Source organism: Rissa tridactyla, chromosome 3 (assembly GCF_028500815.1).
Source record: "Rissa tridactyla isolate bRisTri1 chromosome 3, bRisTri1.patW.cur.20221130, whole genome shotgun sequence".
NCBI classification, from domain to species: Eukaryota; Metazoa; Chordata; class Aves; order Charadriiformes; family Laridae; genus Rissa; species Rissa tridactyla.
In genome coordinates, this window is record NC_071468.1 from 90,466,852 (window position 1) to 90,491,954 (window position 25,103).

At 39.0% G+C, this 25,103-nt stretch overlaps 1 protein-coding gene across 1 annotated transcript in view; it reads right to left on the reverse strand.

Annotated features, from left to right (window-relative positions):
• Positions 1-10,223: 10,223 nt before the first annotated feature.
• The window catches only part of TTK (TTK protein kinase), a 38,782-nt gene continuing 23,902 nt past the window's right edge, over positions 10,224-25,103 (reverse strand). Inside the window, exons 11-23 of the mRNA XM_054194494.1 lie at positions 24,691-24,787; positions 22,422-22,603; positions 22,161-22,297; positions 20,494-20,620; positions 19,305-19,397; positions 16,920-17,077; positions 16,681-16,832; positions 15,320-15,444; positions 14,939-15,019; positions 12,775-12,951; positions 11,980-12,070; positions 11,667-11,764; positions 10,224-10,493 (exon numbers count right to left, since the gene is read on the reverse strand). Of these exons, the coding sequence (XP_054050469.1) occupies positions 10,404-10,493; positions 11,667-11,764; positions 11,980-12,070; positions 12,775-12,951; positions 14,939-15,019; positions 15,320-15,444; positions 16,681-16,832; positions 16,920-17,077; positions 19,305-19,397; positions 20,494-20,620; positions 22,161-22,297; positions 22,422-22,603; positions 24,691-24,787 (1,608 nt within the window). The 3' untranslated portion in view covers positions 10,224-10,403. The remainder of the gene's footprint in view (positions 10,494-11,666; positions 11,765-11,979; positions 12,071-12,774; positions 12,952-14,938; positions 15,020-15,319; positions 15,445-16,680; positions 16,833-16,919; positions 17,078-19,304; positions 19,398-20,493; positions 20,621-22,160; positions 22,298-22,421; positions 22,604-24,690; positions 24,788-25,103) is intronic.

Genomic DNA, 25,103 nt, shown 5'->3' on the forward strand with positions numbered 1-25,103 from the left:
TCTAGAGCATCACCACTGATGATAACATACCCCAGGACAGTACCTGACAACAGTACGAAAAGAAAACCACCCCACACATGGTGGTCAGAAAGAAATCAGAAGCCTGAGGAGCTCAGTGCAAAGCAAGACCTGTTTCAGTAGGCTGAAGAGAGGCTCTCAGAGCTGCTTCGAAGTTTAAGGATCACAGCTAATATTTTCATTAATGACAAAGCTAGCTAGCATTCTAATTAAATTTATCATTACCTCCGCCTTTATCATCCTCAATTCAGGATCAGTAATTCAGGTCTAGGTGGTTATCTTCATGGGTAGGGGTAAAAATGAGTTGCAGTAAATTCAATCAGCCCAAGAGCAGGTCAAGCACCTAGAACCCAAGCCAAAGCGTTTCGTCTGCATGGTGCGAGCTTCGGTCGGAGGTGAAAGAAGGGGGTGGAATGGGGAAAGAGTGCAGCATTAGTCATTTTTTATTAGCTATCAATCGCAACTGCTTAAGCCAACAAACAGAACGCAGCCTAGGGATTGTAGTCAGAAAAGCATTCCCTGAAAAGACAAAGTAGTGGTAATATTTCCCTCTAAAAGGCAGCTGGTAAGGCTTCTGAAACAGTTTGGTTTTCAATTCACCTTCTCTGAACGCGGCTAACCAGGATGGGCAAAAGGGCAAAGGCAGGTTATTAGGTGGGTCAAGAAGATGCTCCACAGAAAAGCCCCGGCTCACTTAGCCAAGCAGAAGGAAGGCTGAGAGAAAGCAGGAGAGCACCAGAGTTTCTCACCCTCCCAGAGACGCTCTTGACAGCTCACAAAGGCAGGACAGTGGAGATGCAGCACCTCCCTGTTTCTGGTTGGGCTTTTTTTTTTTAAATAATAAAAAAAATTCCATTCACGGCAGGAACTACAGTATGGTTTTGCTGCAGAGGGAAGTGGATGCTTCATCTAGTCCTGCACTAATATATTCATCTTTCTTTTATCCTTGGCCTGTCTTAGGGAGAGGAAATTCTCCATTATTAGGCTATGATGTTCTAAGAGATGCTTAAGATTAAGCTCTGTGATATCTTATCTCAATACAGATTTCAAGTTATTATTATAATTGCAAAATTAAGACAGAAAGATATGATATTTTGGTTAGCAAGAACGAGCAAGTCTTCACTTGTAATGACTCCTGTTTACTGTAAGCAGGTAAAATGAAGGAGCTATTATGGAAAATGTGCTTGGATGCACCAGCTTTGGATGCACAACTCATACATTAGCAGTGTTGATGGATTAACTCATTACACAACCAGCCTTTATGCACATCCCTTCTGGGAACATATACAATTCCAAACATAGTCAAAAGCAGGATGTCCGATATCCAGGAAAGTTTATTTTTTCACTAGTCTTCCCTGAACCAGAACCTCCCTGAACTCAAAAACATCCTCGACCAGTGGCTGAAAGGACAAGATTTAATGCTCTGATATAATGAAAGAGCGCAAAGTAAACTGCAAATGCTGTGGGGCTCCATATTTTCCAGAAGGCTTACTCCAGATCCTGAAAGGGCCTAAACTCCAGGACATGGAGGCCTTGTGCTAGGAACTATGGCAGGAGTCCGCCCAAGTGATACCAGGCACCTGTCAAAAGTGAAACCCAGAAGAATTTGAAAGGAACACTGTGAACTCCTTGAACTGCCATTTCCCCATGAAAACACCGCTGGAAAGCTTCCAACTATTGCCCTAAAACGGGGAATAAGGACATGCATATAGCAAAGTGTGAGGCAAGGCGCTGTGGGAAGGCTGAGCACACGGGGAACCGTGCAAAGGAAGGGCTAGTTAAACAAGTTTTGCAGGACTGGTTATAGACCTGCCCATGTAGGGAAGAAAAAAAAAACACCCAAAAAAAACCACCAACACACACAACCCCACCAGTGTGCCAAAGTGGTTATTGGAACATCGCCACCTGCACCGACCTAAGCTGCCAGCAGGAATTGCTGCCGGCGTTATCAGCAGGTAATGTGCCAAGTGTGACCTGCTGCCAACTATGCCAGTACCTGGTTACAAGCCCAGCCGAGAAAGGCAGAGCGCATACGCGGGACCTAAAGGTGAGCCCATTAAGACCAAACCAGCAGACCTGAACCCTGCTCTCCTACCACAGAGCGCCGCAGTCGACCACTCTGCTGCTTGCTTTCCTGTAGCCTTGCTGCCAGCTTGCATCCAGGCAAAAGTCTTTGCCGCGATCCCAGCTTCCAGGCGCCCTTCCGAGGGACGGCGTGTGATCTCAGCAGGGAAGTTACAGCGGAGTTACAAAACCCGCATGACTACCCGAGGCAGTGGCTCGGGTAGAAGGCGAAGGTGGGATGCCAGATAACGTTGTACAGATACAGTCAAGCCATTGCTGGTACACAAAACGCCTGCCAAGACAGGTTGCTTTTCAGTTGACACCGAGGTATCTGATCAAATCCATTTGAATGCTGCTTGCGAAAACTGTCATGTTGACAGGCATGGAGAATGAAATCAAGTATCTAGTACCCAAAGAAACCCAACCACCGGGCTCCCTGACCACAGGGCTCCCATTAAGGAATTTAACTTTTGCCACAGTGGCAGTGCGGTCTGATATCCAACAGGAACCCTTTCAACAAGGTGAGCGATTCCACCTCTGTCAAAACATCCCAGATGCTTGGGATCAGAGGTTTGGAGGGAATTCCCAAGCCAGAGATTACATCAACACCACGTATATTCAGTGCCAAGGATCATCCTAACCTCCTTGAACATACCTAATCTCTTTTTGATCACTCTTCTGCCTTTGGCTTCCACAATATTCCCCACTAGCCCCATTTTGAACACAGTTACATTTTACATACTAACCCCCAGTACCTTCCTTTCATCCATTTGAAAATCCTGAGCGATCATTTCATCAGCTCCTAGCCCTGTGCAATGCTGATTTCTCCCCTCCAGCACCCTGCCAGCGTGATACAGTTTCCTGCGTGAGTCATACAGCTTGCAGTCTCATATGGAAGTTGTTCCATCTCTTCGGACACCTTTCACTGGTTCTCTCCATATTCTCCAGTTTTACTAGATCCTTTTCAAGGACTGCAGGCAGCTTTCAAACACAGGCGTTTATATAGCAGCGCATCAATATTTTGTTTTGTTCTCTTCCTTTCCCAATAATTAATATTCAGTACAACTTGCAAACTTCAGTCAACACGGCCGGAGCCTGGAGAGCTCTTATTGCTCATTTTATCAACTGCTCTAAAAAGCTGTTACTGTCACATCGATTTCAAACAGTTCCTTGAACTAACCTCTTACAAAGCAAGGCTCTGACATGAAAGCTTCCAAGTTCCTCTGCTTTGAGCACTGATGCAGGGAACTTACTTTGCTTTTCTGTCACAGCCTCCTCTTCCTAGAGGAGATAAGAAGCAAGAGCAGCAACAGGGCCATTCTCTAACTCAAGGCAAACAATGTGCCAAAAGCCAGGATTTCTTTGAATCTTCACCTGCTCTCCCTAAAACCAATTCTTTGTTCACATTTGCGTTGCCCAGCATGCATTGCTGCAGTTAGGAAGTGTCTTTACCTTCGTAGCGCTGGACCTCTGCTAAGTCCCAAGATGGAAGGGATTTAGGTAGACACTGACCTTTGAGTCAGGTACCCAAGTCCTGCTCAAGACTCCAAACTCCTGCTTGTCTCGTTACTGAGGAACCTTACTGTCTGTGGGTACTTTCACCTGTAAAACTCACTGAAGCACTACAGTGACACCACTGCCCATGCCAACAGGCATCACGGGCTTGTCGGACACGAGCATCCGGCTGCCTTTTACCCAAGCCATCATGAATTTGGAAATCCTACCTCAGCAGCTAAGTTCCTTGAAGGGCCCAGGCCACTAGATATGTCCAAATCACACGTAGCAGAGGCGGCCACGGAAGTTTTGTTTTGCATCACAGTGCAATAGCTAGCACATTCATCAGCGAAGTGAGACATTTATAGGCTGCAGGCCTTCCCCCGCCCAAGGGACAGATTTTGGTCTGTTCTTCCTGGTGGATGGCTCAGGAGTGCCCCCACCACACAGCAGCTCCTCAGGCACCATAGAGGGGACATCCCTGCCTCCGCTGCACAGAACTGTGCATCCATAAATCAGATCCCCATTGTAGGAACATCCAGACACCGTGCGGATGACAAATTTTACCCCCATTAAGAATATGTCAACGTATGATGCCACTCTGCAATAGCAGCATCAAGAGCTCTGTCCCGCACAGGGTCACCGAGCACAAGCAGCGTTGTACAGACTCGCGGTACAAACCGGCTTTCTGCCAAACTATAAGCAGACGAGACAAGGAATGTAAAGGGAAAAGACTCACAGAAATATTTTGTCCAAGGCCACACAGCAAGCAAGTATCAATGCCAAGAATCTAATCCATATTTCCTTATAGTTACTTCATTGTATTTTTAATTGCTTTTCAACAACTATGTAAAATAGGGGAAAAAAAAAACTTGAGAGAGACAGATAGGCAAAGCATGTAACAAGCAAGTATTCAAAGTTTACTTGCCTATAACCACATAACATGCACAGTAAGCGGGTACACAGACAGGCCAGAGATCTTTACAATACTGTACGGCTCAAGACCAATGGGCTGATGCTGCTTAATCATTGACCTTTTCCTTGTGTTTGTTAAGGGTTCAAAACAGTGGCACCACTATTCCCAATTAAATTACTCATCTCTTTCGTTGCAAAAGCTGCCAGGATTTTAGCAATTCATCTGATTAGAGCTGGCATCTTGGAATTGCATCACCGTTTAGCTGTGGATATTCCACCTGCCAAGGGGAGGAATTGAGGTGAGGAGTCAGATTTTTATCGCAGGTTTCATTTCAGCAACTCCCATGAAAGCGTATGGGCAGGCTGTGCAAAGCTTCCTCCCGTTTCCATACAGGCGTACAGCTCCATATCCTACAAAATAATCACACTACATGGCCTGCTCCATTCTTTATAGCCTTTATCTTGGTAGAAGATTTATCTCTTCATTACTTTATGTGGAGCGGTGAGCAAACAAGGGCATACTCTACAAGCTCACCGACAGACAGACGGGCTTTGTGCTCTTGGCAGGTGGGCACGGATAACTGGGCTGGGAGGCGATAAATGCATTGAGCAGGAAGGGAATACTTTTGTATTGGCGGTTTATACTTCGCTGAAGCAGGATGTGTCTTAGCCATGAGCGTCTAAGCTATAAATATGATGAAAAGTAATATTTGTTTTATGCTTGCTGCAGAGAACTCACACAAGCTGAGGGAGCAGCAAGACAATAAGAGAGTGTGGACAGTGGGAAGGAAGCAGCGTATAGTTTCCAGCTCTTACTTGCCATAACTGGCACCTGCAAGGATTAGCCTGTGATCCTTGCTGAGGAGCTCAGGAGCTAGGCTTCAGAGGTGGGCTAGAACTCAAGTTTACTTCAACTGTTTAATTTTTAATTTGATACTTAACAATCACCACTGCTGGAATCAGTTATCTGTGTAGCATGAAACCACTATCGGGTGCTTAAAGAAAAAGAAACAGAAACCCACAGGAGGGACCAAATAGAGTGATAGTTTGACCACTTACCTTCAGACTAATTCACACCCTGGTCTGCACTCTCTACTGTTCGGGATTTAACCATTCCCTTCCCACCCAGCTGTGCGTTCATCAGCAGGAGCTCAGAGTGCCTTCAACAAAGCCAGATAAGAAGCAGGAACCTGACTCCTCCAGGGCCATGGGGATAGGACTTGTCTTGGACAAGCGCCCTGAGAGCAGGGAGTTATGCAAGGGAAGAGCCTCCTTCTCTTATATTTGTCAAGGACAATTCTGGGTGTTGGCACATCAAGACAGACTAAAAGAGCAGCGCCTTCAAAACTTAAACTCCATTTAGTCTTCGAATTCCAACTATACATACAGCTGTTCAGGCTGAGTAATGCTATACCCGTCCATGAATAAGAAAAGAAAGTCACCCTTCTGCAGTTAGGCTTTTCTTAGTGTTAGCTGCTGAGTAAAGGATTTTTGGAACACAGTATTAGATTTAAAAAGATTGGAAGCTTCCAAACAAGAATTACTAAAGGGACCTTACTAAAGTGTTCTCATTTAACTTTCTACTCTTCATGTAGTTGTGGTATCTCAATATTAGCTGATATAGTGTTATACATGTATCCAGTATCAGTAATTACAAAGAGATACACTCCAGTTTAGTCAGTCAACACCTCTCCCCATTTTATACATACACAATGTTCTGAACTGTGGCCTTGAGGGTGACAGTAACGCATTTTGTAATCTTGAGAAAGCTTCTGGCAGCAACCTCTGTTACCCAACATTTAAGACTGGTATTTTCTGTCCTTTAAAACTACTCATGCATAGCTATTTTTATTCTTTACTTTACACAGACTTTTAAGATCCCAGCAGAATCCGAAGTGTCTGGCTGTAAAGCCAAAAACCCAATAGGAATAGACTGAGGGCCGGTAGATTGCAGCTGCCAGGGTAGGCAAACATCTTGTAGCACATCATTGAGGCAGGGAAGGAGTATAAATCACTTACCCATTTGCAACAGAAGATTTTTATTTAGAAGGGATGACTGATACCTACCCACTACCTCTCGTCAGCCCCAGTCCTCTTTCATAAGCTCCCTCTCATGCCAGCTCTACTTCCTGTGGGTTCTTTAGCAGTCATGGAATGAGAGAAAGGATTGATCAACCACACACTACAACAGAAAAATCAGGCATGTAGCACAGTTTCTCTGCCTATTCAGGACTAACAAGAGAAGCGAAACAGTGAAAGTTAGCAATCATGACATTAGAATAATTATGCAGAAATATTTCAAGATCTGTAATCTAGACAAGTAGTTGGGAGGCATTTCAATAATAACTTTGTGAAAAGATGTTTCTGCAGAGTAAGCATTTTCTTCATAAGTTTTCCTCTGAAGAGGCTGATACTTCTTTCCCCCGCTCTCTCCAGAGAAAGGCAGAAATGGTGTTTCAGTTCCCACACCATAACTAGTCTCCCAAGCTGTCTAGAATATGAAAGGTGCAGAACATTAACTTTTTTTTCCTTCAGTAGCTTCAAGCTTTGTAACTTTAACATTTATATAACAGACGAGTACAATTAGCATATACTCTCATTATGCCTGAAGTACTACTGAACTTCTGCAGGAGTACTGAAGTCTGATTAAAAAAACCAAACCAACAAAAACCCCAGAAAGAACAGGACCATTGCAGGGAACAAGTCTTTAACTTTTTCCCCCCCAGAAATATGGGATAGCTGCCCCCCGACCCCACAGATGACTAATTGAGACTCCACAAGGTTTCATGTAACAGTGGGATCAACACCAAAGTTAAGTTTATAATTCCAAGTTTGCCCTTACAAGGCAGATGTGCTGTTCCTGCGTGTGCCCCGTCATTGGGGGAGCACAGGTTCCCTGTCCCCTGCTCCCAGACCAGGCTGAGGGGGAGAAGGGCTGGTATCAGGAGTAGTTCCCACTCCTAATCACTCCCCCTGTGTAATCCCGAGAATCACTGCTAACCTGAAACAAAGGAGGGCAGGTGCTGAACAGACACAGGGACACCACACCCCAGAGTAATTAATGCTCTTTTACAAGCACTTGCTCTGTCACAGCAGGATAGTCCTAACAAGTACATGAAGGTGGTGAGGGCTTAGAATTTTGAAACACAGACATTAAGCAGAGGCCTGATAAAATTACAGAAATAGTATTCTCCATTAAAGGCCTTTTTTTTTTTACTAAGTATCTGAAGAATTGTTTTACTGCTTTGAATATTTGAGAATTAAGAATAAAGTTTCCCATCTATTAAGGGGGGCTTTTATTATATTAATGAGCTCTGAAAACCTCATTTTAAAATCAAAGCTACTAAAGTTTGGGAAAGAGATACAATACTTCCGAGTTTCCTGTATCATCTGAGATCAGAGCATGTGCTATTCTTCGCTCTCATTCTTCAGTTCTTATAGGGTTATAAAGTCATCAAAATCAATAAATCAACAGCAGGAAAGATAGCAAGAACACATTGAAATAAAGTCTTTAAGTCTTTCCTCCAATATTGCTGTTAAGATAGGTATTTACAACTCGCTATCTCTTTTCTTTGCTATTAACTTCAGATCAAGACATCATAATAGCGCTATGAGTGATACCAACAGTGTGCAAGCATGTAAAAAAGGTTCCATTTTGAGCTGAAGAATCATGCAAAGTACAGCTGCCACTTTGCATCTGCATCACTGCTGAAATAGCCACGTCTTCCAGGGATAAACAGTAACATTTTCTTTACCTGAAGTTGTCAGTAAAGAATGATCCCCCATAAACGCTGAGGGAAAGTAGAATAGAGGCTGCAGTACAATATGCCGATTCCTATAGGTATAAGATAAGCTTAGCTAGACAAAGAAAAGATAAAGGTATCTCAGCCCTTCAGCCCTGCTAATACACATGTCAAAGGCGGTGGGAATTCCCCTTTTATAGGGTCAAACTGAAAGTTCTCAAGAACAATCTCCACATCCTCAGAACATCAAACACAACCACCCAGTATTCTGTGATGCTCAAAGTCATTTGTAAGCGTTCTCAGGAGTCCAGCTGCACCTTCCCAAGGCAGCAGTTGGCTTAAGTAAATCTCCAGCAGCAAGAATGGTCATTTCTCCCCCCCACACACAGACAGCTGACCTAATCGACCTGCCAGATGGCATGCAGATGACAAGTGCCATGAACATGCACCTCTGCCACAGAAGCAGAAAGAATTCCCAGGCACTTGATTTGCACTCCAGCGCTTGGACACATAACCATACTTCTGTCAGGTAGTAAAGCCTGGCCGTCTAAACTAGACTTCTTCCCTTCTTCAGAGGCTTTATGGAGATTTCTCAGTACTGTTACAGGTTCAGGTTAACAGGTAACCAGTAGCACTGTGCCACTCAGATTTTTGGATCCTCTAAATCTTTCAAGAGTCATGGAAATGAAAGCTACAGAAATCAACTGGTAGGAAGACATCAGTGAAACCTAACATTCCAAGATCAAAGAAGATAAAAACCTAAATCTTGTGAATCCAGGCAATCTGAAAAAAAAAAATACTTAGAAGGGGGAAAAAGTGAATATTTAAGTATATGCTTACAGTGAAAGACAAATATCCCTCAACTTAGGCCTGCGTGAAGCATTACTTTATGACATCTTTTCCCAATGAGTTATCCAAACTTAAACACGAAATACAAAAGCTATCACAAAGACTTTAAAATATTTCAGTGCTCTTCTGAAGCTAAGAAAACATGAACTCAGTAATCTAACATGCAGAAATTATCCAGGAAAGCTTCCCTAGTGCTGACCTTCAACTTCTTCCATCACTGATGAAGGAGTATGTCATACTCTTAACTCATGCAGATAAACGAGGAAAGAACCACTTTAATAATGAAGCTGGGCTCTTTATATGCAGGGCTATTACAAAGGAAAGGCAAAACAGACTAATTCAAAATGCTTGATAGAGAGCTGAAAAGCTCCATGCTTCAGAAAGTATCCAAGGACAGCATGGCAGCTGTCATGAAACTGAAGGCAATTCAAAGTTATTAGATATTATTTTAACATCTTTCAATAATTTAAGTACGTTTTAAATTCATACGCTTACACCAGAAATGTAACTGTTAAAACCTGACCAATCCACTAACAATCCATGTAAAAGTCCTGCTACATTCAGTGCATTTCAAAGACTGCTTAATTAATGCTTTTAAAAATCCCAAATTAGTGATTTCTGACCATCATGAACCTTAATGGGTTTTCTATTATTTTGAAATTTGAAGAATATATTGGATTTATAGTAGCATTTTAATAGAACAAAAGCCATTTTACTCATACAACTTCAGAACTGTACTGATGCTTCCATCATGTCACTTAATCACAGGAACAGCTCAAAACCTGGGCAATATCTACATTAATTTACCAGTATTGTAATTGATCACATATATAAACAGAGTGCTTATTTCCTTAGTTAGGATGAACCTAGATACAAGACGTATTTGTTGGCAAAGGACAGAACTGCATAATATTCTGTGTTCATGTCATAGGAGATATTTCAAGAGATATTTGCATGTTTTTCATGTGCACCAACTGGCATTTTAGGAACTTTTTTGTTTTAGCTTCAGAGAGGTAAGAGAGCTTTAAGATTTTCATACAAGTTTTTATATTCCAAAGACTGTAGTGCTTTGTAAGTAACAAAGACCATAACCACCAAATAACAATTTTTATTGTTCAATCCAAGTAGCATGCACTGGGAAACAGCCCACAATGAAAAACATTAAATTGAATTCTTTTTAGTGATCTGCAAGCATTATCGGAAGACGTAGAGAACATTTAAAAATGTGAACTTTATGCTGAGTGTCCTTTTAAAAGCTAGCAGCACAAAATATTTTTTGAACAGACCAGATATCTCCGTTGCATCCTGAACAGTAGTACATCATTTTGTTGTCCATGATTTTTGGCTCCCAAGTTTTGCAAATGCTGACACATCAAGACTTTTACCACTGTTGCACTGTTCATATAAAGTCTGAAAGTTAATAACACAAGTATTTAGGTGAACAGTTATATCACACGTGGACTCAAACAATATCTTTATAACAGGGATTACCACTTTAATAAGTCATCACATACTGAAATATTCCAAATGCCACACTAAAACTTCTTTCTCAAATCAGAAAGTAATGATACATTTAAGACAGCTTAGTTGTAGCAGTTGTAACGCAATGTAGTGCCTGAAAGAAAACACATACTCTGACTTAGCAGCACGAGCAAAGGTACAGAGCTTCACAAGTTGGCAGACAGCAAAGTAATTACTGAGATGTAAAATCAAGTTTACTCTGTTAACTGTCTCTGATGCGGAAACACCGGCATGGAAGGAGAGAGGTGACCAAGCTTTATATGAGATGGGAAAAAAAAATAATCAGTGGACACATAGTCACATCACAAAAGGGTAATCTCTTGTTCACCCCCATATTTAAAAAAAGAATCAGGTATGATTAGCAGTGTAAGTGTAAATAAGCTTCTTTAGATTTACTTTATGCATATTGAATTTGCTTCCCTCCCCATGAAAGCAGCTTTGCATTTTATATATCTGACCACCATCACCTCTTCCAAGAAACAGGTGTAAAGAACCAAGTTGGTGAAGAGTTATCAAGCTTCTCTTTTAGGCAGTAAACCAACAGGCTGGAATCATAACAACTGAACGTACAGGGACTAATTTACACATAGCAATGCATTAACAGTTCAGCAACTTCCAGGAAGTAAGAACTGTTGCAGTCCAAGAGCTTGCATGCTTGACAGATTTAGATAATTTCTCCATAATGATGGTTATTAAATTAGAAGTCCTACTACAGTTTTTGGTCAGCTTAAAAGCTAAGCAGCACAGTAAGACTGTTTTAGAGAGAAAATGCTGGGATAGTGGGGCATTTGGATGTAAAGCAATACAGATATACTGGGAGGTGGAACGGAAAGAAAAAGCTAAAAATCAAGATTACCATCACCCTTTCAACCCTTCCCATTCAGAAGGATGTGGAAAGATTCTGCATGCTTGCAAACAAAAGCACTACAATGTGTAATGCTTTTCCAGCTGTGGTTAAAGCTTTGATATATGTATCCTTTTCAGCTTTCACTGCCAAACATTCTAACCTTTGTTTCCACAAACATGTAGTACCATACAAAATGGAAAAGAAAGCGTACTTACCCTAGCAGCTCTAGAAATAGAGTTGGGAGAATTCAAGCCAACCAGCTGGCCAAGGATACGTTTCATTTCCTCTGTTGTTCCTTTTGCATTTGGAACACCTGCGGTTAATTTATATACATATAAGTTACCGGTGCAGTTTGTAAGGGGTTTAAGACTTAAAATGCTGAGGTCTTTTCTGAAACTTACGTAAGCCCCAAACAAAATAAATTGTTACACCAGCAAGTGGAAAGCACAAATACAAGTAAAGCATTTTGTTTTCTTAAACAGAATTATAAATACTATTTAATATAAATGTATTTTAAAATAAACACACCTGTTTGACAGTGACTTTGAATTTGAACGTAAGGATGTACCAGCAACTCCGAAACAGATATTCTTTGTTTAGGATTTCTTACTAAACAGCGCTGCAAGTGAATTAAGAAATAATTTAATTTGAAGTAAATTAAGAATTTTCTTAAGAATTAACAGTGAGGATCTTCAGAAGACCCTGTAGATGCATGTCAGAACCTCTTACTGCAGAACTACACACTCAGAAAGTCTCAACTCACAATACAATAACTGATCGCCTTCATTAGCAATTATCTTCAGAGTAAAGTTTGGTATCCTGTTTTGCTCCATCAATCGTGTCAGAAGAGGTGAAGACCAGAACCTGCAATATTCTTTTATTCTAACTAACACAAAATGACACTGAGATGTGAAAGTTAACGGGATAAGTGTTTCTGGATTTCAGTTTGTTACCTGCTGAGCAACACAATTTGGGCTCGAGTAAAAGCAGAGGCCCAGTTTCAAAAGCAGGCAAATATGCAGGGTGAGGGAAAGGGATGAGGAGTACAGAAGCTACAGTATTTACTTAGGGTTGTTCAGCCAAAGGAGTTAAGCTACATTGCTATAAGTATTTACTTGTTTATTTGCCACTGAGCTGGAAACAGACTTTTATTTTGGAAACTATTTGAAGTAGCTCTAGCTTCATTAAGTCTTCTTTTGGAACAAAGCTGTTACTACAAGTAGCAGTGAGCATTTATTTGTGAAAAATGTTTCTCAAGCACAACTCATTCAGTTTAAGAAGTTGCCATTATTTGAATCAAAATTAATTTTAAGGGACAATTACCTTTAGCACATCTTGAAGATCCTTCTCAGCAATATCTGGAAATTCTATTTCATAACTGGGATCAACAATGGCATGCAGTTTATTAATTGGATTTGTTATATGTTGAAATGGAGTCCTTCCATATGTCATACAGTACAAAATGCATCCCAATGACCATACATCACTTTTTGGACTTATCTAATATAAAAACAAACAAAAAAGGATTACTCCACACTTAAATTGACTGAACGGACACTTCCTTATCATATAATTGTACAGTCATTTCACTTAACTATTTTACATTTGATAACAGATCTTAGTAACTATGACACAAAATCACCAAGACAGCATGCCATTACTTGCAGAGACAGTGATGGGGCTTTATTCATTATTTCATAAGAAAGCTATTTTCAATAATTATCTCTGAAAATCAGCTTACTTGAACAACTAACTTAAAATAAAGGTAGTCCTTAACAAATTGAACAGCAGGATCCTAGTTTCAGATTTATGAGTAAATACAAGTAAAAGCATACTAAATTAATTCAATCCAGAAACCAGTGAGACATCACAGCTACGTCCCCTGTGTGGATGAAGTGGGAAGCCATAGTTCAGTTCCTCTGGCTTTAAAGGATTCAGACCCTGATTTCAACCACCACACCTGGGCTGTTCCTTACTGGAGGACTTTCCACTTCTCCTGTTGAAGCTGAAGCACTTTAAGAAAAGCACATAAAGCTGGGGGAGGGGGGGAGATGAGGGAGTTGGGGAAAGAGGCACACGGAGAGCCTGACTCCCGGCACAATGGTTAGATTTTTGCTTAGGTGAGCTGAGCTCCAGAGCAAGTCTGCACTTTGCATGCAATTTTTAAAAACATAAGAAAAGGTAAAATGCATCATCCTTAACAAACAAAATTCATCTATAAAACACTATTGTGTGTTTAGAAAGACAAGATTGTGTTTTACTACATAGTAATACTTCCATTCAACTGCTAAAAAGTCACAATCTTTGAGTGTGTATATGCACGTGCATATGAATATATATTATTTACTTTTTTAAACACCTTTCCACAAAACTATACACCCCTGAACTGAAGTTTGACTGCCAATGTGAAATTGCTTTCCTTCAGTATTTTCCTCATCACTCACATTCCATTGCCCTGGTGGAGTCATAGAGAGTTCTACAATACACAGTACTCTGTAGGATAGAAGAATTAATAGTATATACAGAGCTCACACACGTGTCCCCTAAAATACTAGACTTCATTCTATCACCTTTTAAAAGGCCTTATTTGGTATCACTCATTTCTTGCAATACCTGCCTCTCACTTAAAAGAATTAAAAAATATGACAATGACACAAGCATCATCATATCTGGTTGTTTAAGCAAGAAAACTAACCATGGTTTATACCAGAACAAACTTTCTTGCTTTCAAAAAAAGATTTCTACGCCAGGTTTATTCATGCAGAATGCTAAAATGTAGCTGTGCAGCAGCTAGCAGTACCATAAGAGCTCTGACAATTTTTGGCAGAAGAAAGCTAAAACAGAAGGGCATAAGCAGCACAACAGGCAACCAAGAAGTGACTGAGGAATGATTCTCTCGCTTTACTATGTGAAAGATCCTCCAAGAAACAGGCCTGAAAGCTCTAGCCTGGAGTGATTTCAGTGGAAAGGAGGACTTGTCAGAGATGCACAGCATGGTGGACCTTTAAGATGCTCAAAAGACTTTTGTAACATTAGTTGTCAGTACAGCCTCTGATATGTGAAAGGCTGCATTCATTTCACTGTACTCTATATTGCTGTTCAATGCCATGACATCCTGGTGGAAGACTTTTCTATTGCTCCATAGAAAAGGATTTTAAAATATTTTACATTTATTATCAGTTTAGATGTTATCATCATCATTATTATCAGCTCCTCCAACACCCAAGCCTGGGCATTTGTTTTCCTTTCAGTTTTACTCATTAATCCAGCAGTTACATGTTTCTAAACATCATTTGCAAAATCCTTCACATAGTTGAGAGGAATAAACTTAGCCTTCAATCTCTGCCCACCAATATCATGGCACAATGGATTTCCTTGTGTTCAAGTTTCAATGGAAGATTTTGAGAAAACTAAGCCTTAATATATGCCTGAATTACTTTCTTATTAATATGAAGGGAATAGGAGAAAAAAAAAGATCATATGTTACCTTAGATCGAGATTTCCCATTTTCTCCATAGGAAGACATATCTTTTATTGCTTCAGGTGGCATATAATTCATTGTGCCAACCTAGCCATAAAAAAAAATGAAGCATGCACTTAATTTAACGCACTTTAAAACATTAGATTTTTGTCTCAAAGCACTGAAAGGCATGTCGAAATTTTGTTTCTATTAAGGCTGAAGGCCATTGTTATTCTGTTCCATAAAAAACATGTAAAAATTTATATATAGGAATATTTATATAAACACATAAAACCATTCAGCATAAAATTTCAGCATTCGTTGAAGTTACTACATTAATTAACATAATCAGCAAGTACTACAGCACTTTACAGAAAAGTGTACATCAGTTTCCCAGAAGTATTTCACCTGAGAATCTTTAATGATGCTTGTCACATCTGGCTGCATTTGGTTTGCAATGCCGAAGTCAATTAGTTTTAACATTCCATCAACTATCAGAAAGTTTGCTGGTTTCAGATCGCTGTGAATAATGCCTGTGAAATAGAGTTTAAAGTCAATCCCAGTTACTACTATGGGGTTTTTTTTCACTCAATTCCCATAACCCTTGCACAAAGAGAAGGTGCAGATCAGCTTTACCTGGCCAAAAGCAAGTGATTATCTCCAGATTTCATAAAAGTGTTTCCATTGCTTTTTAAAGTTACACCTTGCATAAGTTTATAGTTCAAATTATTACTTATTCAAATCTGCAGGCACCCCAAAATAGCTCCAAGAGACCTGAGCTGCATAATTTATCTCAGTTAGGGACTGTCCCTCTAGCTGTATGCGCACACTGCAATAGTGAACTGTTGTTCTGGATCATTTCAATGGCTTGTCTACTCCAGTAGCTTTCTCTTAAAGAATAAGCTGAGCAGGTACTTAAAATAAAAGAATTATATTGCTTAGTCTGATGTTTTCTGCTTCCTGATCTCAAAGGTACCGTTCACTGAGGATTACATATGACTGACCTCTCACAAACCCTACTTACATGATTTATTATGAATTTTGGTTATTAGTCATAAATCAACCAATTCGTCTTTGTATTTTGCAAGATAGTTTCTTTCAAGGACACATCACATAGTATGTAGCCTGTGTTTTAGTAGGTTTTGCTGTCTTTCTATATTATTGAATATTCTAGTGCTCCTGTGCTGTAAAGAGGTGATGCACTCTGCTGTATGTACAGGTCTTCACTTTCCTTTCTTAAATAGAAAAAGGATCCAGATCTGCTCTGCTTTATGTTATACAGTCAAACAGAATACAGATGCATGTGCTTCAATTACATAGGTGAAGATGAAAGGAAGGCCTGAAGAACTATGAGGAAAAAGCTGAAACACTACGTCAAAGTAAAGACGACAGAGCTCTGTAAAAGCTGTCACTAATGTCAAAGCTTTTTTGGAGAGGATGAGTGACTGAAATTTGAGTCTAACGGAAACATGCAGCACTGGGAATATACAATGTAGTCTAATACAGAAAAGATTGTTTTCTGCCTCTTGCGAGGAAATAGAAAGCGTTATGTAGTGGTGGTACTTGGAGTTACCAAAGTCTACCTCTGCATCAAGATTTACTCGTCTTTTGTTTCACTGAAATTTTTTCTCACAATACAGTAAATACCCATCTTTGAAGATCACTAGACTTACACCAAAACTAAGAGCAGTATCACCTCCAAAATTTAAACACATTCTATTATCTCTGCCATATAACCTATACAAATACATAGAATTATTTAAGTATACCATATTCATGGATTGTGTGAACCGCTTCCAGCATATTTTTCCAATAGCTCTTCCGTTCCAACGGATCAATATGCTTTTTCTTTTTGAGCCAGCTATTGAGATCGATATTTCCACACTCCATTACCATGTAGATATGATGATCAGTAATTTCACTAAAAAATGAATATAATTGCGTTAAAATTTAAGGCAACTTCTTTATATAAAAAGATACTGGTTTAATAAAATTAGTGTTTACTCACTAGCCATAAAGACGGATGATCTTATCACTATGTTGCTGCAGTTTACTCAAATGAGCAATTTCATTCTTATAGCTCTCAACAGTCTGTTGATCAGCTTCCTCTAGATTCACATATTTGACAGCATAGAGCTGCTTCTTTTCATTCAGTACTTGAAACACCTGCAAAACAGTATCAGTAAATAACTTCATTCAATCCTAGTTCTGATTTACTATCGTCCTTCATCTCACCACAGCAAGAATTTCAAAGCAAAAGTGTACCTTTTCAAAAGAAGCAACAATAAATTTACAAAGAAGTTCATACAAGTCAGCATGAAGAAAAATTAAGAAAGAAGCCACCAAATACAACGGAAACCACCCTCTGAGAAACCATCTCGGTACCACATTATATTTCACTAGGTATATTCAATCATAAGTCTTGAAGGGTTCCTGAGATAAAGAATGCAAAATAACACCTCCGACAGAGATAAGGGTTTGACCTGCCACTACGCATCCATTGTATCACACCAAGATGATTTGGAGGTTAGACTACATGGCACATAAGAGGCTGAGAGCAGAGTCCATTCAGTCTTAAGATGAAAAGGCTACAGGGAATCTTATTGCTATCTTCAGCTATTTAAAGGGAAGGTATGAAAGAGAGACTGCTCTTGAACCATCAAAGTACGAGGGCCAACAGGTATAACTAACAACAAGGAAAATGCCAATTAGATATCAGGAAATTTATTTCACCATCATCTAGTCAAACAGGGGAACGGGTTGTCCAGAGAGGATGTGACATCTCCATCCTTAGTGATACTCAAAACTCAACCACAAAAGACCACGAGCGGCCTGCTCTATTTCGGCCTTGCTTTAAGCCAACCATTGGATCGAGCGACATGCAGAGGCCCCTTCCATCCCACCTCATTCTACAATTGCATGCTGCCAACAGAGGAAGCTTTTCTTATGAAATGACAGCTATCAAATATTTTTAATTTAAAAAATTGAAAAGCTATAAAACAACATCAATCTTAGTACCATCTCAGGCCCTTAAAGCCAGTTTGGGAAAATCCATGCATTTAAAACAAAACACCAAAGGATTTAGTGGACTGAACTCAAGGACAAGATTAGAGATATTTCTAAAACTATCTCTAACTAAGATTTCCAGGCAATTTTTGGCAAGTCAAAAGGATACTTTGGGGAAAAAAAAAAAGAGTTATAAATAGAAATGCTATCATTTAAGTATCCAATTTATATTTCACCATATGCCTCAGATTACCCAAAAGTAACCATTCCACTTTCCAAGTGCTGCAGACTAAGTACTACAGAGGCTGTTACTAAGGATTAACCAATGCATGCATGTATTAAGAGTTCCCTTACAGAAATTTGTAGACTGTCCCTGTGACTACTATACAGTCTTCAGACAGAAGCACACAGGCGAAGCAGAGGTATGGGAGACAGAAGAAAGCAGAGGAGAAATCTAAAGTCACACAAAACTGCCTATGTTGTTTCTGTTGTAATTCTTTATCTTCTGAACAAGAGATTTTGCCGAAACTGTTTCCCAAGCTCCTATGACCCCAAATTTCCTTATAGAAAGCAGCTCAGTCATCACTTCAGTCATGCTTACATTCCACTTCTCACAAAAGTTACAGAAGTAGCAAGGGATGGCCTGTTCACTTCAGGAACTTTCAATCAACCTTACCAGCCATGCATTTCTCAACATAATCACACTGCCCTAAACAATGGCCTCCCATGTTACAGTAATACTGCAGCATATCTCCTATAACAGAAGAGCTGATTTTATTAGGAATTTTAATACTCACTCCACAACAGAAATTATCTTCAAGAGCATACACAATCTACTTTCAGGCCTTCACGCAGAAAGCAAAACAAAATGGGCTCCAACCTTTGTTTACTGATTTAAGTGAGATTTTTAGATGTTGGGTAATCACTTTTTCCTATTTCCATAGCTCCTGTCAGTGTTCTGACCACATCCGTTCAGAGTTTCTGTTCACTGTTTATTCTTTACTTCAGCACCCCCCCTTTATCAATCTGCTGGTTTTACTTTGTTTCTCCACTAAAATGAACAGTACTGTATTTAACATCCTGTTATAATTGAAGCATCATTTTCATAATAATACATTAATTCAGTTATTATTGCAGGCCATCTGAAGACTCAGGTGAGACAGCATTGTACCAAATCTAATCTGTCCACTATGTTTCTTCTGCATCCATGAGGGGTAAAGTCTAAGCATAGCTTTAAAACAACAGATTCCTAGATTCTCTGGGTCACTCAAACATTTTGTAAATGTTAGTACTAGGCAGTCCTTATTAGATGACATCATCTATGTTTACAATACAACTACTACTGTGTAAATGAGCAACTGCCTAAAATAATAAAAGAGCATTTTACCTTACTTGAGCCTCCACTACCTATTTGCTTTAATATTGTATAAACTCTTCCTTTGATAGCAAGACATTCATGTGAAGGGATAGAAGCTGGAACCTGCGAATATACAGAAAAAGTTAAGACAAAAACCAATATTGCTATACATGCAGCAGAACTTGGTAGAACTTAGCTTTTTATTAGGTTAATATGCTTTAAAGTTGTCTTTCTGAACAAGATGAACTGTAAAGCTAAACTGTGAACATGTTTGTCTGGAAAGCTAAAGATCCCCATAGCAAGAGTATTTGTATAATGATCATCACTTGGCACATAACATCACTGAACTCATAAAAGATACCCATGCTCTTCACACTGGAAATCAAGAAAACGGTGTTTTTTAATAAGGCTTCTCAGATCCTTAGAGACACCTCCCTCTTTACAGCTGTTGGAAATGTGATAGTCTACAAGACTTTCAGTCACAGGATGCAACTAAGAGTCGTACTCAACTCCCCTACTATTTTATTTGAAGCCAACTACTAGCTAGCAGACTTCAGTGCTGTGAAGCTGAAACTGCCTGTATCACCCATACCTGCTATGCTAAGCTGCAGAACAGCCACAAGTGTTAAATATTAATCATCTGGTAGGAAGCTTTAAACTAGCCTGCAATTCTGTCTACAGTTGTGAAGACTCCTACTTAAATGTGCAACCCATCTAAGGTAATCCATTTTTACGTGATTTCAGGTCACCACAAATGCATCAAAATTTGTGAAGTCTAACAAAATGGAGAAGTGTAATTCTTCATTCTCTTACCTCCCTCAGACTCTTACGGTTTTACGCTGCTTCTCTTTATGGGTACACCACTCTAGTGGATAGTACCACTATAAAAATATAACAGAACAAAAACAGTGACTCTAGTTCTTCCTTCTGTTATGAAGTAGGATCTGAAAAGGCTTACATGTCAGAGATAAAGGCTTCAGGATTGTGACACAACTGAACTGATTTTTCAAGAGCTGACTTATTTTACCTAAATTCAGACATACATATGAAGCAGCAGTTATTTTGAGAATAAGCAATGCGGACTACTTTCCATTACCCATCCAAAAAGATGAATAGCAACTTTAGATTAAAAAAAACATATACGCATATATTTAACCTAAACTAACGTCCAATGAAAATATGTACTTAAAAATGGCAGAAGATAGCCTGAAGTCGTTACCTGCAAGCCAACTTGATTTTGAAATGGAGTTGCTGGAGTATGTGGTAGGAAATATGGGAGCTGGCTGTAGGGAGTAGAAATTTGACATCCTGGTAGAAAGTTGTTCTTTACAACTGGTGTTCTGAAACTAAAGGAAATTATGAACAATATCTGCATTTAGTTGTTTTGGGGTTTTTTTGTTTTTAAGATTATTCTAACAAAGTTCAAATCTTCATTGCTTCTTTAAAGTTAAACCCTATTGACTAGCAAAAGCCTCTGCTACATTCAATAATTAGCATCAAGACCAGTTCCACTTCTTGGTTTAGAAGTCTTTTAGAGTACACTTCAACTGTAACATGCTTAGGAATTATTTCTTAAAAATAGTAACTAAAGAAATCCCCATCTTCAGATACTAGCTGGCACTCCCCACAAACTGGAAAATGAAAGAACCATGTAACTAGAAGAGCTGGCCAAAAGACAGCAAGATAGCCATAGTTAAGTTTTTTTCACCTTATTGTTCTATATTCAAAATCTTTTTAGATGAAGAGACACGACTTTTTTTTTTTTAAGTGAGCATACTGGGGCAAATAGCTCCAAGGCAATTATGAGAGGGGTTTTTGAGAGCTTTAGCTATGCTGTACGTGAGCAGAAAGATCATGTATTTAAAAAGACTAAAGACTGCAAGAAATTCTTTATGTTTTTTGATTTGTTCCCTTGATATGTCTACGATATATTTAGTTCTATCACCAAATATACTACTTTTCCACAGTATTTATAGAAACTGATGCAAAGGTCAGAACTGGAAAAATTTATATCCCTAGGACTTTTTTTTAGGGAATAAAATGACAAAAGTCTGAAGTAAACAGAACAAGTCAAAAATCATGGTTGTCACTGAACACAAAAGCACTCCACAATTCTGTGTATTTATCACGTGCCATACATACTGTGTGTAATGAGCATTTAATTTTTAAAAGAGTTTGAAGGAAGCAAGAACAGGACTACTATTCAAGGACTATTTTTATCAAGTTCCATCATGAGATGATGTGCTTCATGCACTACATATATTCTAAATTCTACAGCTACGGAGACAGAGATCCTACCAACAGGAACAGTGCTTACTCATCATATATCCTTGACCTATATAATTCATCATAGAGACTTATGAAAATAGTAAGTAATCACATGATCAGAAAGATTATCAATATATGTTTATGCCCGATTTAAGATTGCATGGATAAACAAATGCTAACATTTCCCAACTTGAGTGCTCTATTCTGCAAGCCTCTAGATTCCTTACACCTTTTTTTTTTTTTAAACCACAGATACTTGCATCACAGGAACCAGGCTGATATATAGTTATCAATCTAAAAAGCTTTTCAGCCACAAAAAACACAAGGCATACAAAAGAAAGCGTCATGCAGCAGGAATCAGAGAAACAGGTAAATGCTCTAATAAGGACTTATGGATTTGATGGTGTATTTCCAAATGCTGAAAAACTTCCAGGGAAGACAGAGGTCCCTAAATGAAATCTGAATCTTAAAGTCAGGCTCTTGACATCAAGAGTTGGAAGCACTCAGAAATCTTGTGTGCTATCTGAACAGAAAAGCTTAAGAAACCCTGTTAAAAGCTGCTAAAGTTTTTCCAGACATCGACTACCATTCATGAGTGTTCAACTCAAAGTGGCTCACCAGTCCATATAATCATTACAGGTGGTGCTTGGTGTTCCACAAACATGTGATGGATCACTTCTCTTAGAAACAGCATCTGGTGGTGATAATCCTTTTGAAACAGGAGGACCAGATTGTTCAAGGCTCGATTGTTTTCCCTACAGAGGGCAAAACAAGATATTATTCCACACAGAGAGACACAATTACAAACACAGAGATCACTTTTTCAACATGTGAAAGCTGCTGCAGCTAGAAAACCACTACATATTCCTGTTATTTTACCTCTCTGGAGCAGCTTTTCTGTGTCACATCTTGAACCGGCCATTTTTTTCTAGCATTAACATAGTTTAGTTTAATCTGTTCCAACTGCTTCCTATAGCTTTCACCAGAACTAAATTGTTGCTGTTGACTTTCCAGACTCCTTGGCTCTGCTATCTTCAGCTCCTGATGCTGGACTTTATTTTCTAAAAAAAACAAAACACAACAAAACCAGATTATTAAAAAGACTTGATAGTTAGTACTGTTTCTGACACTCCACTGAGTTTCCACTCCACAGTTTCTGACATTTTTCCCCACAGTTTCTAGAATAATTTTGCCTCATTTTCTATATCAGAATAAACAAACACAGTTGACCTACTAGAATCAGGCATTAAAAGGCATTCAGGATTCATATTCAGTTCAGTGTAATAACATTGACAACTTTCTTCAAAGTGTTAGGATACTACTGTAACAGTAAGAGAGACACAACTGTTTCCTTCACCAACACACAGAACAAGATCATATTCATCATTTGTACTACAACATCCTGGGACACTAAGCAGGTTTATAAAACATTTAAGATAAGCTTATTGCAATACTTCAAATTGGAAGTCTGTTGTCTGTGACAACAGGCAACCTATAACCCAATGTAATGACTGAAGCCAGAGGCATAAAGGGACAAGGCATGCTCCATCTCGTGGTTCCTTTTGCAGAGGTAATAAGACAGTGAATTGGCAGATTTGCAGGGCAGGCTGCAAATAGCACAGCCTAAGAGCATTCCTTCAAGTGCTCGTTCAGTTTTCTTTTCAAATGACTAGAAAGCAATATGCCACACTAAGCGGAAGTTGAGCACAATTGAGCTACCAAAGGACTGAGGTGCGACAACCACCACCTCGTCTGGAAGGCTGCATGAAGCACTAACAGGGAAAGTATTACCTGAAATCCAAACCGTTCCCAACACAAGTCAGTGGGAAAGGTTTTGGTGGGCGGTTGGGGAGACACTGAAGTTAAAAAAAAAAATCACGATTTTTCAAATTAAATCATTTTCTTTCCAACAATAAGTAGATACGTGTATAATCCTAAATCCGACCCTTGCATCATTATTAGACATATTCACCTAACTTCTTCAGTAGGAACATAAATCAGAAAGCCATCTAGGGAACTGTGTTTCATCAGAAATCTAGAAGCGTCAAGTAACTGTAAAAGATTAGTACATGTATCCCATATTCCATGGTGTTGGTGCTAAGTCATTAGTAACCTTCTAAATTTTACTTGCTCTACATCCAAGTTGTGTCCAAGTTCAGCAGTGAAGCTGATCAAAGACAACGGACACTTAACAGATGAAAACAAAAGACAAGAGAAGCCTGATCAAAACAGAAGCAAATAATTAAGATATGTGAACAATCCTAATATGACAAATATTCTCTAATACATAAACAACAGAAAAAGCCACCTAGAGTTTCATGCACAATGGGTAAACAGGATAGAAAATGCTGACAGCAAGAGATGATGCGGGTGTTCTGCACTCAGAGAGAATTGCAGGAGCTTTGCACTTTTTTTTCAAGTGAAAGACAGTGTCACGGTCTCAGCTTTTTAAGCTTACTTCAGCCAAAACAATCTCACATTAAATGTCAACAAAAGAAAACAGAGCTGTGGCGCCTATATGGTAAACTAGGGGCATATACAAGGAAAATCACCGGAAAAATCAAACTACTGTTTGCTCTCAAGAAAATCTCAACAGACTACCTCTCAAGAACATTATAATCCTTAGTTTGAATTTCTCTCAGCCAACATTCACTTTTTTGTTTTGGTATAAACTAGCACTTATCTGATATGCCAGCAACATTTTGCTACACTCAAGCTGGCAAGTCTTAATCTGAAACCTTGCACTGTTGCTGTTTCAATGCCTATTTAGCTCTTACAATCCACCTAACATAAAGACACAATGAATTAGCACTATACATTGGCATTTTACTTCAAGCCCAGCACTCTACACTTTTTGACAATGTTGCAGTAGGGAATTTTAGGGGTTTTGGGGTGTTTGGTTTTTTTTTTTTTTAAAGAGTTTTTGTTTGTTGGTTTTATTGTTTTTGGTTTTTTTTTTTTACTACTTTCACAGGTGCCATTCAAAAGACAGATTTTAATTAAATCCTCCTCTATTCCAAGCAGAAGAATTTTTTCACTTTTTGAAGAACATTTTATTTAGCAATGCATTTTCTTTAAAATATAGAACAGCAAATTTTCAATGGTTATTCTTATTCAAACTACTGAAATATCACATATTAATAGTTACCTTCTCTTTTAATCACAAAACTTGTATTCATTTTGGGTTTGAGAGTTACAGTTGAATTGGTAGCTGTTTCTATGCTGTTCTCATCTGACACCTGCAACTAAAGAAAATAAAAAGCATCTTAAAAAGAATCAAAGGAGAGAGCCCAAGCATAGTGTCTGAAAGACATTTCCTTATGATAATTAATGACTGACACACCACAAAGCAAATATGCATATGAAAACAGTGCAGGGCACACAGACAAGCATTACTGATATTTTTTAAATCCATCAACAACCTGAATTTCCATCATACAGTTTCTGTAACAAAGACCTAAATGCTTTCTATTCTTGAATTTTCTTTCTGGGGACAGCAACACAGGACACGATAATCCAAGGCACAGCTCAAAATTAATCTATCAAAAGCCATAATTTACA